We start from the raw sequence: 17,647 nt of genomic DNA, 5'->3' as shown, positions 1-17,647 counted from the left end.
AGCCATGTCCCTGCAGCTCAGGTGTCCCTGTGGAGCCTCTGGCTCTGTCCCACTGCCACGGTCCGAGGGGGATCATGGGGGTCACCAGCACCTGTAGTACAATGCCCCTTCTGTTCCACAGTGTGTTCAGCCCCATGGAGATAAAGAGATCCCAGAGACACAGGAAGGGAGACAGACACAGACAGAGCCTGTCTGTCTGTCTGCCTGCTGAGGGACATTGGCCACTCCCACAGCGCTTGCTTATAATTAAACTTTTATGGCCCCTCCAGATCCCATTTCAAGGGGAATATCAAATGCCCAGGGCTACACAGGCTGTGAGTGCAGAGGCCCATGTGCACACCCAGGGCCTGGACACAGGACAGACACAAGCCCAGTGTGGGTGAGCTCCTACCCCCCAGTGGAACTGGGAATCAGAGTCATGGAATGGTTTGGGTTGGAAGGGATCTTAGAGGTCATCTTGTTCCAACCCCTGCCATGGGCAGGGACACTTTCTACTATCGCAGATTGCTCCAAGTCCAATTTGGCCTTGGACACTTCCAGGGATGGGGCAGCCACAGCTTCTCTGGGCAGCCTGTGCCAGGGCCTGACCACCCTCACAGCCAAGAATTCCTTCCCAACATCCCATCTAACCGTGGGATATTGGGAATATCTCTCTGGCAGTAGGACGCCATTCCCCCTTGTCCTGTCCCTCCATCCCTCATCCCCAGTCCCTCTCTAGCTCTCCTGCCCCTCTCCAGCCCCCTTTAGGCCTGGGAAGGGGCTCTCAGGTCTCCCTGGAGCCTTCTCTTCTCCAGGTGAACCCCCCCAGCTCTCCCAGCCCTCCACCTCTGCCATGTCCATGTGGGCAGGTTGAGGGCAGTGCTCCCATGCCTGGGGGTCTATCCTTGCCTCCCCATCCCTGTCCCAGGTCCCAGCAGCACCTTGCACTCCCCGTTGACACAGATGTCATTAGAGTCCTGCCGACACGGGGTCCCGTCCACCACGGCCGCCGCCCGCTCCGTGTAGAAGTTGAAGCCCTCGGCCAGGCAGTTGAGGGAACAGGCCTTCACACCCCCTGGGGAAGGAGCAGAGGGTCAAATGGTGCTGCCAAGGAGAGAGGAAAGATGTGGAGATGCAGGAGGATGTCCCTGATGAGCAGAGAGACCCACAGAGGCACCGTGTCAGGGCCCTTCAGATGGTGAGACACTGTCCCTCCTACACAGCCTGGGAGGCAGGGGCTGGATGTGACGGGGAAGGAAACAAACTGGTTCTTTTCTGGGTCTTCTGGCCCTTTACAGCTCCTTGTGCCCACTTTACAGACGGGGAAACTGAGAAGCACCACTTCAGTGAATCGTCCAAGGGTTTTCTCAGCACCCAGACCAGAACAACCAAGTTTTTCAGCTCCTACACCAAGTACTAGGCCAGAGCAACCATTTCTTTGTGTTTGACGCTGGTGGATACGGAATCCTTCACAGCAAAGACGATGACAGCAGTGTGAGGATGAAGGGGGAAGGATGCCCAAGTTACTGCTAAAACACCTGTTGCCTAACACCCCTTGCCAAAGCATCAGGTAAGGAACAGAGGCTGGATAGGTGGATATTGGCTTATAGTGCCTGGGAGCAGGATGTGGGACCAGTTATGGAAGGAGATATCAATGCAGAGCAGTTCCCTCTCTCCTGCCATTAGATTTTATCAAATGCTGGTGTGGATTGAGCCATTTTCTGCATTTCCTGAGCATCCCAAGGAGACCCAGCAGCCTGCATGACCCAGGCAGAGATGCCTGAGCTGTGGCAGTTCCCTCCTGCAGGCACCAGCAACAGTCCTGAGCCCTGTGCCAGAGCTGGGAAGCATCTGGGATGGGAGAAAATTTGCAAAACTTGCAACTGGATACAGCACATCAAAGGGGCAGGGGGAGGGGAGGCCCAGCTGTGCCTGGGAGCATCCAAGAGCAGCTGTGGGGAAGGAAGAGCAAAGCTGGGAGAGGGAGGAGCAGGAGGAGACATGAGAGGGGAATTCAGCAGCTCGGAGGCATGTTGTGGAGCAGGATGCCTGGGCAAGCCCCTGGAGAAGGTCTGGGAGCCTGGGAAGCAGCTGCTGAGCAGGGGGAACTCAGCACCCACCACTGTCCTGCCTTTGAGAGCCAAGAGCAGAGCCTGGACTTGGGGGTCCCTGCACAGAGGTGAGATTGGGGTCTAGGAGCTCGTGCTCCATGTGGGATGAGTCCCTGCTGGCTAACCTCATCTATTCACTTGGGAAAGGCTTGCAGGTGGTGGACTTCTGCATTTAAAAGTCTTATGGAAGAAAAATGGGGAGTGGGAGAGTAGAAGAGGAAGGAGTGGAGAGAAGACTGACCCTGAGTTAGTACCTGTGTCCTGGTGGCTCAAACAGTCCCCAGCACACCCTCCCTGGTGACAATTTCCAGTCAGGATTTGCCCTTGGCTGCCAGGTCACTATCCCACCCACCAGAGGAAAGGAGACTGGTATCACTGCCCAGCATCTGTTGGGAGCTGGAGTGTCCTCATCACTCAGCTGACCAAGAGGTAGTCGGGTGGTTTGGTCACCTGGTCCTCATTCAGGTGGCTCCAGTGACAACTGTGTGTCCCCATGACAGCAACACTGACCAAGGGTGAGCCCAGACCCCAGAAAGATCCTTTGAAGCAGCACAACATGCCTTGAAATTCCTGGAGATGGGAATTATTTTCATCAGCAACCAGGATCCAGCCTCTCCCAGCGTGTGGGTGGTTTGGTGGGAGCTGCGCTTTTTAGGGTGGGAGCCTGAGGGCTCTGTATCCCCCCAGGCTGGCTCAGTGCTGCCTAGCAGTGCCTGAATCCACAGGACTTGAGTGGGGTGCTCAGCACAAGCTCTGTAGAGCCTGTTGTGGGTTCATGACCACGAGAGAAGAGCGACTTCCACAGAACGAGTGAGACCTCCCAGCCTGGGCACTGCCCAGCCAGTGTCACTAATTAGAGAATATCCTGAGTAGGAAGGATTCACATGGATCATCAAGTCCAGCTCCTGGCCCTGCACAGACACCCCAACAATCCCACCCTGTCCCTCAGAGCATTGTCCAAACAATCCTGGAGCTCTGGCAGCCTTGGGGCCGTTCCCACTGCCCTGGGGAGCCTGGGCAGTGCCCCAGCACCCTGTGGGGGAAGAACCTTTCCCTGAGATCCATCCTAAACCTCCCTGAAACATCTTCATGCCATTCCTTCAGGTCTACAGCCCTCTGCTCCTGGAGAGGTGAACCCCCCCAGCCAGGCATCATCCTGCAGACTTTGACCCCCACTCCTCACTTTGGTTTGTAGTCCCAGGTCAGCACAGCCTCAGTTACACCTTTGAATCTTTAATGCAGCTATTAAAATAGAATATTTCCAGCTGGCTGCCTCTCAGTGTGTTTTGTTCCTCCTGCCTGTCCTCTCCCATAGAGGAATTAAGGCTTATTACAATTTCTGATTAGCAATCTCCTGTTTTCTGCAAGGATCTGCTCCTCCCCATCCCTCTCACAGCCCCGTGACTCCCGCACCCACCAAGAGCGAGAAGAACAACTGAGCGAACCGAACAAAATAAACAAACAAACAAAGCCGCATTCCAGGAGGGATCTGCTGACTGCTGAGCTCCGAAAGGCTGAGCTCAGCGCTTCCAAACATCTCCCACTCCCAGGGTCTGGGCTCTGGGAGCACTGGAAATCAGCGCCAGGAAAACAGGCTGTACCGCCCCTGCACAGCCCGACCTCGGTGCCGGTGACCCGGCGGTGTCAGTGGGTGGGTGGCTCCTTCCCTTCCCAAATTCCCTGCAGGATTGGTGCCTCCCCCCTCCAAACTCCTTGTCTTGGAGTGGGGGTGCTCCATGCCCAGGGTATTTCCCCAGTAATTATGGGGTCAAGCATCTGATGGGGAAAGGGCACAAGCAGCCCTGAGCCACTGCACCTTTTTGGGAAGCTCAGGGATGCTGAGCTGAGAGGGGGAAGGAATTCAGCAGAGGATCAGGGTGGTGAACACAGCTCCCTAAGAGTGTGTCCTGGTTAGAACAGCTGGGACCGATTCATCACTGAATGGGTATAGCCCAAACTGTGTATTCTATAGCCCTCCATGCCATTTCCCAGAAACTGTTGTCAGTGGAGGCCTGCGAGGTGGGGGGGGGGGGGGAATGTTCCTGAGCACCCTCATATCCTTTTATGGAATGAGCACCCTCACACCCTTTTATGGAATTCCCCGCTCTGAGGGGAGGACTGAACATTCCCACCTGAACTGTATATAAACCTGGAGTTTCGGAACCTTTTTACCACTCGTGGGATCCAGAGGAGGACTGCAGCTCATCGCTCTCAACCTGCAGCTCACCACCACCCTCGGCCAGACTACAATTACCACTTTTGGTTGGACTGCAGCAGCTCTCCCACCAGCAGGTTTTTCCCCTCTCCCTTTGCTTTGGACTCAAGGGGGGGCCCAGGTAGCACCGCTTTGTTTGTGCCCTGGGGTGCTGGGTTGTACATTTGGGCTTTGTGGGTTAGTGCCTGTTGCTTGTCTGTGTGGTCGTACTTATTGTATTATTTTATTAAATTGTTATTCTGACTTGTAATCTCTCTTTGAGTTGGCTTGGTTTCCTCTGCTGGTTAACTTTCAAACCAGCACAGAGTGCCCAAAAATAACCTGAGGAACAGATATGCTGTCAGCTGGAGGGTGGAATGCCCAAGGACAAGGCTGCCAACACGGATCCTGGGGGGCTGCTTGTGCCAGTGGGGAGGGAGGGAGTGACACCCACCACACCAGAGCTCTCTGGGCACCAGTGGAAGAGCCCAAGAGGGAATGAGGGAGGTGATGATCAGCCCTCACTGCCTCCCCAGAGCTGGGCAGGGATGTCTGATGGCACAGGGGCTGCAAGGGAGAAACACAGGGCCTGGCAGCAAACCATCAGTGGCAAGGGGAAGATAAGAGGGGACTGTTCCCTGGGGGTCTTATCTACGACATGGAGAAGGTGGAGGTGCAAGGCACCTCCCCCATAGATGTGCCTCTGATACCCAAATGACTCCAAGTATCATGAAATCCCACAGGCATGTGAAGATGCTGCTGAAATCAGAGAATCACAGAGGGGTTTGGGTCACAAGGGACTTCCAAAGACCACCCAGTCCAACTCCCTGCTGTGGGCAGGGACACCTTCCACTATTCCAGGTTGCTCCAAGCCCCATCCAACCTGGCCTTGAACACTTGCAGGGATGATCATTCCCCACAGACAACTTGGAGAGCTGAGAGGGAACTCCCAGATCTCTTCAAGGCATGAATGTGCCAACATTTGTAGCCTCCTGGGAAGGGGACAGGTTTTGTTACCTTATTTTATGACAGAGGAAGCTGAAGCAGAGAGAGTAAGGGGCTCTTTTTAAAAGCCAAAGCAAAAATCCTTGTCAGAATCAGGTTAAAACTCAAGGGCTGATGTTGGACCAAACATTCCCTGGACTCCCATCACGGGGCCATGCCTGGGCAATAGAGAGGTCTGAGCGAGGGCAGCTCCAGCCTGCAGGGCTGTCTTGCACGTTGGCATCCATTGGGGTCTTTGTGTGACTTACTGCTTCACAATTATTCCATTTTTATTGATCCATCCCCTGCAGCCTCAGCACATCTGCTCCAGCTGCAGGAGCCCCCTGGGAGCTGTGTTATTTACACAGCTGGGGAGGATTTCCCCACTCAAGTTCATTAATTGTGTGAAGGAGATTCACTATTCCTTCTCATTATTAAGAGATTTCTGCCATGGGGGCCTGCTCCCACAGGATTGCTCTTGGGATGAGGGAATTGCTGCTCTTTGGAGGATCCACCAGCTCCCATCTCTTCACCTGTGCAGCAGCTGAAAGCTTTACCTGCCTGCCCTGTTTCCTCCCTATCAGACACCATCACTCCCTTCTCTTGTCCATCCTCCTCTTTACTCCCTCAGCAGTTCAGGAAACAAGACCTGAGGGAAGAAGCTGAACAGCTCTGGTGCTGCTGGAGTTGGTTCTGGCAGAGCAAGGAAGTTAAGGGGAGGTTGCACAGGGGTAGGTGACCCAGGATGGGGGGACAGCAGATGCCTGGAGGGGTGCACATCAATCCACAGGCAGGTGAGGGGGTGGCAGCACATCCCAGGAGCACAGAAAGGGCAGCCTGCGGGCCCTGGGCTAGTGGGAATCCTGACTAACTGTCCGTCAGACCCCTTGGACCACAAGACCCATCCCTCCAGAGTGTGATGGAGAGCAAAGCCAGCTCTGTCTGAGCTGGGGGATGCTCAGCCCAACCCAGCACTCACCCCCACCATAGGTTTTCCAGGTGGGATGCTCAGCCCAGCACAGCCTAGCCCAGCCCAGCCCACCACTCACCCCCACGGTAGGTTTTCCAGGTGTAGTACTTCCCTCGGAAGGGGACGTTGTCGAACTCGGCACACTGGAGCTCTCGGAAGTCCTGGGAGCCGGGTGGGCAGTCCTGGAGACACAACCAGGGGTCAGGGCAGGGCTGGGGCAGCCTCACTGGGCTGCTGACACACTGACGCCAGCCCTTGCAGGAGAGGGACACCAGCCCTGACACTGGGCACTGCTGCAGGACGGCAGGAGAATCCCTCCTACAAAGCTGACATGATTTAAGACCAACAGCACTCAGGTGCTCTGACTGAGATGTGTCACTTGGAAGTCCAGGGAAGCAATAGAACCCTCTATTTTCCTCACCACCAGCCTGTGGAAGTTAAAGCTACCATTCCCCAGGTCCAAAGCTTCACTGATCATCCCTACAGCAAAATTGTTTCTCTGCTCCCCTTGAGGTTTAACCCTCAGCCCTGGGAAGCAAAGTCCTACCCGGCATTTCGTGAGCTGCTCATGGAGTGTGTGAGAGGCATCCCTGCCATGTCAGAGCTGGAACCCTCTGATTTCTCCTCCCTTGCCTCTCTATCTTTTTGGGCCCCTCTTGATGCTGAAACCCCACAGGTATGAACCACCCACCCTTGGAGCAGCTCGCAGATGTGCATGGTCCTGCTTGCTGTTCCCCCCTGTGGGATTGCTGCTGGAACACCCTGTTTTCGCCTCCCCCAGCCTCCTCCTCTTCCTGTGGGTCCCACAGCTGCACATAACACCCTGCATTGTGTGGGAAGGGCTCCCAAATCCTGGCTGGGACACAGCCCTGCCAGCCCAGCACTACTCACGTCGGTGTTGCAGGACCGGTACCTCTTCCTCTCTCCCAGGCAGTATTTCCCTCCGATCGTGGGCCTGCCAAAACCAGGAATGAGATGGTGAAACCAGCTCAGGGCAGGGAGTTGTGTTTGTTGCCCCAAGTCTGCAGGAGCACCATGGCTTTTCCCAACCCTGCTGATCCTGCCTGGATGGGCTGGGAGGAGGAGCGGCCCCCAGCAGGGCTCACACACTGGGCTGGATGTGCACAGTGGGGTTGCACAAGTGTTTTTGGGTCTGTGGCTGCGGATTCAACACCAGCACAAAGCATTGAGCTGCTGGGAAAACAGGACATGCAGGAGCCGTGAGCAGAGCAGAGACCTGCACGGGCACCTGGCTGTGCCTTCTGATACCTTAAAATCTATATTTTATAAGGTTTTAGTACAGGTTGTTAGTACCTTTAGCTTTGTACAAGATTTCTAAAAGTGCTGTTGAACATTCCTTGTTAAGAATTTCAAAGGACAAGGGATTTTAATGAGGTGAAGTTTTCTACCTGTAAAAATGTACGAAGAAAGAGACCTAACACTTGATATAAGTAGCCAAAGCTACTCAGGGGCCTTGAAACCATTCCAAAAGGGTCAGAGGAGATGAGGAAGACAAGAAGATGAAGGTACAGTTTTTTTAGGACCACTGACTCAAATTTGAGGTGTGGCAGGGGCATGGTGAGGGTGGTGCTATGGGAGGGATGGTTTTGGAAGTGGGTGCAACAGATGAGGTGATGCCCAAAGATTGTGATTGGAAACAGAATATTGTAATTAGAAACTGGATATTGTAATTAGATGACAGTACAAAGTTGTAAAAGCCTCTGTAATCGGTGTGTGCAAAATATTCTTGTGTACCATCGGCACTGCAATAAAGGAGTGCTTTTTTCCTTTCAGTACTCCAAAATAGTCCAGAGAATTATTCTCTGATTTTAGGCAACACTTCTCCATGGGACTGAGCAGTGTTGGCCATGGCAGGGCCAGGCTGACCCCCTCAGCACCCCCACGTACCGCGGGCTGTCGCAGTGGCGCACGGACGAGGACACGCCACCGCCACACGTCCTGCTGCATTCCCCCCAGGATGACCAGGACCCCCAGGCTCCATCCACACCCTCAGGTCGGGTTCCAAAAGGCACACACTCCCTCTTGTAGCACCACTGTGGAGAGAGAGAGAGCTCTGAACACCCTGAGCACGTGGTCTGACCTTCCAGAGTACTCCCCAACCTCCGTCAGACGTGGCAGACAGTTCAGGGCTGGGATGCAATTTGATCCTGGGAAATCTGGACTTGGAGCTGCACACACCTTGGAGCCAAGTTTCAGAATCACAGAATCACAGAAACTTCTGAGTTTAAATATTATTATTTAAATATATAATATTTAATATATATTATTTTATAATGTTCTGGAAGGGATCATCAGATCCAACTCTTATGTGAATGGTCTGCACAGGGACTGAACCCATCACCTTGGAGTTATTTAGCACCATTCTCTGACCAGCTGAGCTCTCCATGGGACAGGGCACTCACCTCTCCCTGGGCACCCTCTCCTCCAAGTCACACTGTCACCAGCTCTGTACAGTGTACTTGGGGTTTGCAGGGGTGCTGGGACCAGTGTCCCCACTCCTAGGCCCTGGGGCACTATCCCATGGGACAGGCAGCCACAGACAAGGGGGTCACATCCCCACCTCTGTGGGGTGGTGAAGCACTGGCACAGGTTGCCCAGAGAAGCTGTGGCTGTCCCATCCCTGGAAGTCTCCAAGGCCAGGTTGGATGGGGCTTGGAGCAACCTGGGTAGTGGAAGGTGTCCCTGCCCATGGCAGGGGGTGGAACTGGATAAGCTTTAAGGTCCCTTTTAACCCAAAGCATTTTGGGATTCTCCTCTAAAAGGGTCCTGGGTCAATCAGGGTGACCAGTGTTGTGACCAGGGACACCTAAGAGCACACATCCCACTGCCTACAAAAGCTCATGGCAGTAATTCCCAGGTGGGAATTGGACTGGAGCTGCTGCTGCTGGGCAGAGCCAAGATCCCTGGGGGACATGGAGACCTCCACTTCCAGCTGCTCTCTCCCGGGACAGAGTGAGCTTTGTGTGCACTGGGCTCTGAAGTTGTGGTTAATGTGTTAAAACGATCTGACCTGCAAAGGGCCCAGGTTAAAATAACGTTTAAATTGCAATTTGTTGTTACTGAGGATCCTTAAAGAACCTGCCTGTCCCCATCCTACTGGGAGACAGATGCTCATGGAAACTTGCCTAGGAAGCATTTCCCTCGGCCCTGGAAATCATCCCACACCCCCTGGAGTCCCCAGTGATGGGAGGAGTGGGATGATGCCAGAGGACTGGGACGGTGCCAGAGCCGCTGCCGTTCCCCAGGCACGGAGCCCACACCGCGCCTTGGGGGCTGAGATAATCCCAGGAAGGAAGAAACTGCTGTGTGCTCCTTCCAGGGGCTGATAACCCACCCTGGAGCTGCTGGCACAGCCTCTCTTGGCTCCCTCTGAGCCAAGATCTCCACGGGCAGCCCAGCCAGCCAGGAAAAATGCCTCTCAGGACATGCAGGAGGGACCTCCTACGCACCAGCAGCTCTGCAAAGGAGGATCCCAGGTGGAGGAGATGCTCTGCAGGCACAGCCTGATCAGTTCCCTGCTCCAAACCAGAGGGACTGGGGCTCCTTCTTCCGCAGGCAGGGCCCAGGAGTTCACCAGCCCCTGCAAACCCCCCAGGCACTCAGGGATCCTGAGAGCATCAGTGATGGGTCCCTTCCAACTCAGCACAGTCCATGATTCTGTGGGCCAGCGATGGGCTCTGTCCTTGCTCCAGGAGCAGATCCCAGCTCCCTCTCCTGTGGAAAACATGGACTTGTGCAGGCTGAGAGACCAGAAGTGAGTAGGGGGAACGTGGGGAGGGAGGATATGTAAAGAAAAGCATCTTCACAGGGTACACTGACCATAACCTGGGTGATAAGTGATTGATCAATGGAAATTAAAATAAAAATACAAAGGGAAAGCAAACCAGGCAGGGAAGGAACCAGCAGGATGCTGAACCTGCCAGGCTGCTGGGGCACCTCGAGGGCAGCAGGATCCAGACCTGAAGTCATTCTCTGTGGGTTCTGGGTAAGGTGGAGCCAAACAACCACAGGAGATCAGTTAATAAAAAAAAACAGGGAGAATTTTGGAGGAGGAAACAACAGAGGTCTGGGATGTGGGCACAGCCACCATCCAGCAGAACTTGGCTCAGCCTTCCCCCCTCACTGCTTCCCCAGCTGGGTGGCAGAGCACAGAAACTCAATCTCTCCTTTAATCTTGCATTCCTGAAATACCTTAAATACCCTGATCCTTCCCTCTGCTCTTCCCAGGAGAAAGGGAGAAGCCAGGGAAGACCTTGGAGAGCTGCTCCAGCCAAGGGCTGAGGTCTGGAGGCCACCAGCCAGGAGCTCCAGCAATGCAGAAACTTAACACAAAGGTGCATCTTCTTCCACCCAAGGATATCAAATCACTTCCAAAATATGCATTAATACAAAAGGAAAAGAAGCAGCCCAGGAAGGGAACTGAGCCAATCACTGGAAGTAGCTCCTGTGAGTTCTGGGGGGCTGTGTCTGCTTCACTTCTCTCAAAGCTTTTGAAGAACCCTGGTTATAAAACAACTTGTAAGTGGGCGGAAAAGGGAGATTTAAAAGTGGGAAAAGCTGGTAAAAAGAGATGACTAGGAGGAAAAAAATGCCATTGTCTCTGGTGAGTGTGCAGCAGGAGGGGTGTCCAGCCCCAGGAGCTCTCTGCTCCTCTCTGACCTAATTTTCAGAGAAATGTTTGCAAAGAATAATGAATTTGTCAAAGACATCCTTGTTCCTGCACATCAGCTTCTCCACCTTCTTAAGGATTTGAAAATTTTCTCGAATTTCTCAGGAATTATAAAACATGTCCATCGAATGGGGAATGTCCCAGCCTGATTCTCTATTGTCCCAACCATTATTCACTTTGTAAAGGCTCTTTGTCTTAGCAGTGCTACCCATTTGCTTTATACTGGTGTAAATGGGTGTAGGAGGAGCAGGGAATGAAGTTCTATGAGCAGTCAAGTCAAAATTCACGTTCAAAAATATATAGTCAGGAAAAATCCTGCCCTTCTCTCTCAGTTGAATGTGAAAAACAAAGGTTTCATCATATTTAGCCAGTTTTTCACAAGTTCCTCTGAAAACATGTTGGACCCATTGTCCCTCCTGGGAAAACTGGGGGAAAAATCCCTTTTTTCTCAGGGCTGCCAGGAGATCCCAGCGGACCTGAAGACAAGATGTTCATCTAAGGAATATGGTGTTGTTTGAGGTCACTTTACTGTGCCTCAAGAGAGACCAAGAAGCTGCTGGAGCAGGGATTTCATATTCCATATTCCAGCATTGCACATATTCCATGTTCCAGCCCTACACAAGCTGAACTGTCCTTTGGGGTGATTATGGGTCCATGGCCCATCCCAGCCTCCCTCCATGGCAGCAGGGAGGGCAGGGATGGCTCCAGACTGGGAGGCAGGGTCGGACAGGCTGGTGGGTGCTCTTAAATCAACTCCTCACTCCCCAGTGCAAACAATAATCCCAGTTACTGCTGGGAGAGGATTCAACCACTCCCTGTCAACTCTCTGCAGTGCCCTGGGCTGCCTTACCCCCTTCTCAATGGTGTTGGTTTGGCAGATGGTCCCCTCAGCAGCAGGGATGCTGTTGGTTATGCAGCGGTTGCTCTTACTCAGGCACCATAACTCACTGCAGACTTCCTGGAAAGAGAGAAATTTTGGGGGAGAGAGGGGGGGGAGGGAGGAGGGAAGAGACAAAGAAACAAAACCAAGGTTAGGATTTGCTTGTGCCAGGGCCTGCAAGGCTGGGACAGCAGCACCTCAGTGTGCTTGGGAGGCACCAGCTGGGCTGGGACACAGGACACAAGTGTTTTCAGCTTAGTGGGGGCAAAATGAGACCAAATCCTGCCCCAGGGGCACTGACTGCTCACCCCCATCTCTGGACTAATCTTAAACACTTCTCCCAGGCCTGGGATTCTCTGGATGTGGAGATTCACTGAGCTCAGGCGCCAGAGCCAACTCCCCAACCAGCCCAAACCCACTCCATGTGGCACAGAGGGCACCTCTCCTTGGACACCTCAGGGAGGTCTGAGCTAATCCCACCATCCTGACGTCCTCCCCAGGGCAGACACCTAAAATCCACAGCTGAGTTTTCTGCCTGGTCACATTCCTAATGAAATAACTTATGGAAAACTTCCTGCTTTGCAGGGAACAGCTTACCATGACTTAGGTTATACCTGAAAGTGTTAAACAGGTTCACACTCTAACTGAGGGAAACTGTCTCAAGGTGTAAAAGCAAAGCCCAGACAGCCACAGAGATGAGGAATATTCCCAGTTTTGGGTCTGTGCAGTGGAGGATGAGCACAAGGGCCCCATTCCCAGCACCCGCCCTGTTCCATATGGACCTAGATCTGCCTCTGCAGGAATGTAGGACTCTCTAGGAGCATCAACATGGCACATCTGTTGCCTCCCACTGCAACTCACAGTGTAAGCACCTCCACCATCTCCAGCCAGCCCAGCAGTCCCAAAGGGAAGACTCCTCTGGAAGATTTAGAGCTGTTTTCAGAATAACCAAAATATTTCCAGGTACTGAGCCAGCCCTCAAGCAGATTCAGAATTGGGCACTTCTGCTCTTGGTCTCTGCTTGGTGCAGTTGGGTCCAATGAGTGACACTGGGCTGAGGACTCCAGGTCTTTCCAGGAGATTTCCTGAGCCACAGATCCCGAGCTTCAGCCCATCCTGATCTCTCAGAGCTTCAGCAAACACAAATCTTTCCTTGGCTCTTCCAGGACCCACCCAAAAGTTAGGTCTGTGTCAGAGACAGCTAAATCAGAAAGTCCAGACCCTTTGGACCTGCTGTGTCACTCAACCAGCCAGACTGGACTTCAACAGCCGCAAACTGCAAAACCCCAAATCCAGTTTCCTTAGTGTCTTGCCCAGTAACTATCCTGCTCCTATTCCTAATGAAAAAAAAAATATGGAAAACTTGCTGCTTTTCAGGGAGCAGCTTGACATGACTTAGGGCATGACTTAGGTTATACATGAAATGCACTCCCAGCACTGTCATAGAATCATGGAATCATTAAGGTTGGAAACACCTCTCAGATCATTAAGTTCAACCATTACCCCACCACTGTCATGGTCACCACTAACCCCTGTCCCCAGGGGCCACATCCACACACTGTTTGAACACCTGCAGGGATGGTGACTTCACCACTGCCCTGGTCAGCCTGTTCAATGGCTGACCACCTCTTCCATGAAGGAATTTTCCCTAATATCCAATCTAAACATTCCCTGGCACAACTTGGGGCCGTTCCCTCTCCTCCTGTCCCTTGTTCCCTGGGAGCAGAGCCTGAACCCCCCCCTGGTTCCCCCCTCCTGTCAGGGAGTTACAGAGCCAGAAGGTCCCCCCTGAACCTCCTTTTCTACAGGTTGAGCCTCCCCAGCTCCCTCAGCTGCTCCTGCTGCTCCAGCCCCTTCCCCAGCTCCGTTCCCTTCTCTGGACACGCTCCAGCCCCTCAAGGTTTTTTTTTTCATGAGGGCCCCAAAACTGGACACAGGATTTGAGGTGTGGCTATCAAGGAGCAGCAGAGTGCCACAGGGTGACCCTTCCCTCTGTCACGAAGGGCTTCCCGGTGACTTTCCAGCTTCAATCACAGAATCATGGGATGATTTGGGTTGGAAGTGACCTTAAAGATCATCCAGTTCCAACCCCCTGCTGTGGCAGGGACACCTTCTACTAGACCAGGGTGCTCAATGCCTCATCCAACCCAGCCTTGAATCAGTGACATCTGCTCTCTCTGTCCTTGTTATTCCCATTAATCATCCGCTCTCTCTGGCATGGAGGAGGAAGGGAGGTTGTTTATGTGGGCATGGCATGGGTGGACTCACACATTTACCTGGATTTACCCAAGCCCTTGTGCCCTTCGGGTTTGTCCCAAGCCACACTCATGACAGGCTGGGTCATCACAAGGACATTTTGTGCTTTTGTGGTCTTTGCGTATACACAGGAAGTGTCCACCCCAGTTAAAAATCAGCTGGGAAACAAGCATGTAAATGTGGGAAGCTTCCATTCCCTGCCTCTGGCTCAGCTCAGGAGGGGCACAAACCCCAGCTGGTATCACCTGACATCAGATACCACGACCATGTTATTTGGACCCAGCCTTTTCCTGCTGCATCTGCCTCATATCCAATAGGCTTTGGGCCTGGGAGAGGCAAACTTTGCTCTTTGTTCACCAGGATGAGCTGGTGAGACCACGAGGAGGTGGTTTAGTGTTTAATCATAGATAGATGAACGTTCAAAGTGATGACCTGGTTCACCTCAATGGCAGAGCTTACACGGTTTTAAGAGAAGCTAAACCCTGGACTGATAAGTTTCCTCCTTCACAGCTTTCCAGGGCTTGGACTGGGGTGGGTGCACATGGAACCATGGAAACATTAAGGTTGGAAAAGACTTCCAAGGTCACTGAGTCTAACCTGTGACTGATCACCACCTTGGCTAAACCAGAGCACTGAGTGCCATGTTCTTGAACTCCTCCAAGGATGGTGACTCCACCACCTCCCTGAGCAGCTCCTTCCAATGCCTAATTACTCTTTCCATGAAAAAATATGTATCCATTAGACAACACTGCTGCCTGTGCATCCCACTGCTTTCTTTAGAGGAACATGGATGCGTTAAGGAGCTCAATCAGCCCTTCAGCACAGACACTTCCCCTCATCACTCTGCTCAGACAGTTGCCAGCCTTCAGTAGGTTAAGAACAACAAAATGTTAGGCTGAGATCCAAGAAGACTCCTTTCTCCTGGAACACCCTTTCCTCTCAGTGGTTTGCTGGGTCCAAAGACCAGGGGCTGCCAGGGGAGGCTTAGGTGTGCAGCTGTACCTACAAATGTACCTACAGCATATTGCTCCACCTCACCTGGAAGAAAGATGGTTCTCCTCCTAAGTTTGTAGGAGCACACTGAGCAGCACAATGACTTCTAGCAAGGACTATGGAGAATATGTCTGTGAACAAAGAGTCTGGATCAGGAGAACACAGCTTGGCCTGGGGACCAGCAGCAGCCAAGGCACCAGGCAGAGGCAAGACACCTCTTCCCATTGATTAATCTGACCAAAATAGAGCTGGGCTCAACCTTTGTGGACAGGAAACCATCTCTGTCCTCTCAGAGGGAAGCAAGTCAACGAGCTCACGGAGAATATGCCAGTGCTCTTTGTTTGAGGCAGGACAGCAAAGTGATGGGGCTGCAGAGGAACAGCCCCACATCCCTTTGTCCTTGTCCCCCCATCCTCCACCCCCTGGGAACCGATAGTAAAGCAGGAAGGCTCTCTACCCCGTATTTACACTGGCGAGATTTAACTCCGTACTGGAAGCGGCACTGCTCGTCTGCATCGTAGGCCTGGCCCGGAGCCACTGTGGGGTACACAAAGTCTTGCTTGGGAGGAGCGTTGTTCAGGCACAGTCCCATCCCAGAGCTGGAAACAAGAGAGGAGAATCAGAGCTCAGAAAGGCTCATGGGAGGGAGAGCACTCAGGTGGAGGATTAGCAGTGCAACTCCCTGCTCTGCACGGGGCTGAGCCTGGGGGGATAAACCTGGGTCTCCTCTGGGCAGAACCACTGCTGAGAAAGTGCTCTGGAGTCCTTCTACCTGTGTGCTCCGGGCTGGGAAGCACATGCTGGTTCCTAGGGAACTCTGGAAGTGTTCATCTGAGGGTTCATAGAACCACAGAATACCCAGAGTTGGAAGGGACCCACAGGGATCATCCAGCCCAACCCCTGGCCTTGCACAGACACTCCAACAATCCCACCCTGTCCCTCAGAGCGTTGTCCAAACGCTCCTTGAGCTCTGGCAGCCTTGGGGCTGTGCCCACTGCCCTGGGGAGCCTGGGCAGTGCCCCAGCACCCTGTGGGGGAAGAACCTTTCCCTGAGATCCATCCCAAGCCCCCTGGCACAGCTCCTGCCATTCTGCAGGGTATCACCAGCCCCTGGCTGTCCCTGTGGGTTCTGGGGCCAGCAGGGCAGGTCTGTGCCCAGGACTCTCATGTGGGCAGTGGGTGGGAAGAGGGGGCTGCCCTCTGCTCAACTGAGCCCCAGCTCAGAGCAACTGGAGATGCCCCTGTGCCTCAAACCTGACCTTCTGCTCACCAGAGCTTTGTAGGAGCATCCAAATTTTGCAAGGAACACGCCTTTCCCTCCCCCTTCCTTGCTGTTCTCTGAGCTCTCCCTAAATCAAGGCCCCTGTCACCACCACCCAGCCCCAAAAGAATTTGGGGTCTTGCCCACACTACGTCCTGGTGGAGGCTCCCTGGGGTTGCCAGTACAGACCTCAGAGGGACCCAACATGAACTCTTTGTCCTCTGCCAGCCCTGCTGAGGCCTTGGGTCATCAAAGGACAGGGCAGCCTTTCCAGGCTGTCCGTGCCTCGTGCCTGGCTGGGGGGAATGTCCAGGGCTCACTGTGGGGGGACAGGTTTTGCTGTGGCCAAACCTCAGCTGCCAGATGTGGGATTTGGGGATGAGCCATGGGGTTTGGCCAAGCTTTGCAGGACAGTGGGGCAGGCAAAGCCCCTTAGGAGGAGACTTTATTGCTCCTCTCACTGTGTTCCAACTGCAGCATCACTGGCTGAAGTCTGGTGTTCAGACTTCCTGGGGGCTTCCCTCCACAATGACCCCACACACACGTGCTTCTTCCAGTCATCAATCAAATCCTATCCAGTCCTTTTATTACACAGTGCCTGTATCCTACCAAAATCCTCACCTAAGTTGATCCTGACTGGTTGTTTTGTGACAGAAACCTGGGAGCTGCTTGAACCCTGGATGAACAGCTCTTTCAGGCTGCAGAGATGTGACTTAGGCATGGTGACAATATTGAAATTTGGGACTTAGGAGCCTAAATCACAGAATCATAGAAAGGTTTGGGTTGTGAGGGACCTTAAAACTTGGAAGGGACACCTTCCACTAGCCCAGGTTGCTCCAAGCCCTGTCCAACCTGGCCTTGGACACTTCCAGGGACAGGGCAGCCACAGTTTCCCTGAGCAACCTGTGCCAGGGCCTCCCCACCCTCACAGGAAAGAACTTCCTCCTAATATCTAATCTAAACCTACTCTCTTTTAGTTTGAATCTATCCCCCCTTGTTCTGTCCCTTCTCCTGAATCCTGAAGGTGCTTTGGAAAAAAAAGAAAAACAAAACCTTTCTCCTATTTTGCTTGTTCCCACTGGAAACTCTCCTCAGTGCCTGGAGGGTGTGCACACCACGCAGACCCAGTCCTGACTCCAGACCCTCCTTCTCCACCACACCAACCCTTCCCTGCAATCCCTAGCTGAACTTCAGAACCATCCAAATGCTTCCAGAAGCTACTGATTTACTTGTGGGTGTGGGGAACCTAAATAAAGGTAATAACAGGGGTCAGAGGTTCAGCAGGCAAAAAAAACATGGGAATGTCTAAAGGAAGGAAGGAGAGCACGT

General features: G+C 53.2%; 1 protein-coding gene across 2 annotated transcripts in view; it reads right to left on the bottom strand.

Moving 5' to 3' along the window:
• The window catches only part of ADAMTS10 (ADAM metallopeptidase with thrombospondin type 1 motif 10), a 63,433-nt gene that overhangs the window by 9,690 nt on the left and 36,096 nt on the right, over positions 1-17,647 (bottom strand). For both annotated transcript variants that reach the window (XM_032712350.1, XM_032712349.1), the window contains exons 11-16: positions 15,515-15,656; positions 11,779-11,886; positions 8,147-8,292; positions 7,130-7,193; positions 6,318-6,420; positions 921-1,054 (exon numbers count right to left, since the gene is read on the bottom strand). In XM_032712350.1, coding sequence (XP_032568241.1) covers positions 921-1,054; positions 6,318-6,420; positions 7,130-7,193; positions 8,147-8,292; positions 11,779-11,886; positions 15,515-15,656 — 697 coding nt within the window. The remainder of the gene's footprint in view (positions 1-920; positions 1,055-6,317; positions 6,421-7,129; positions 7,194-8,146; positions 8,293-11,778; positions 11,887-15,514; positions 15,657-17,647) is intronic.

This window comes from Chiroxiphia lanceolata, chromosome 27 (genome assembly GCF_009829145.1).
Source record: "Chiroxiphia lanceolata isolate bChiLan1 chromosome 27, bChiLan1.pri, whole genome shotgun sequence".
NCBI lineage: Eukaryota > Metazoa > Chordata > Aves > Passeriformes > Pipridae > Chiroxiphia > Chiroxiphia lanceolata.
The sequence above is the reverse complement of the archived record's forward strand: the minus strand, read 5'-3'. Positions and strand labels throughout refer to the sequence as shown.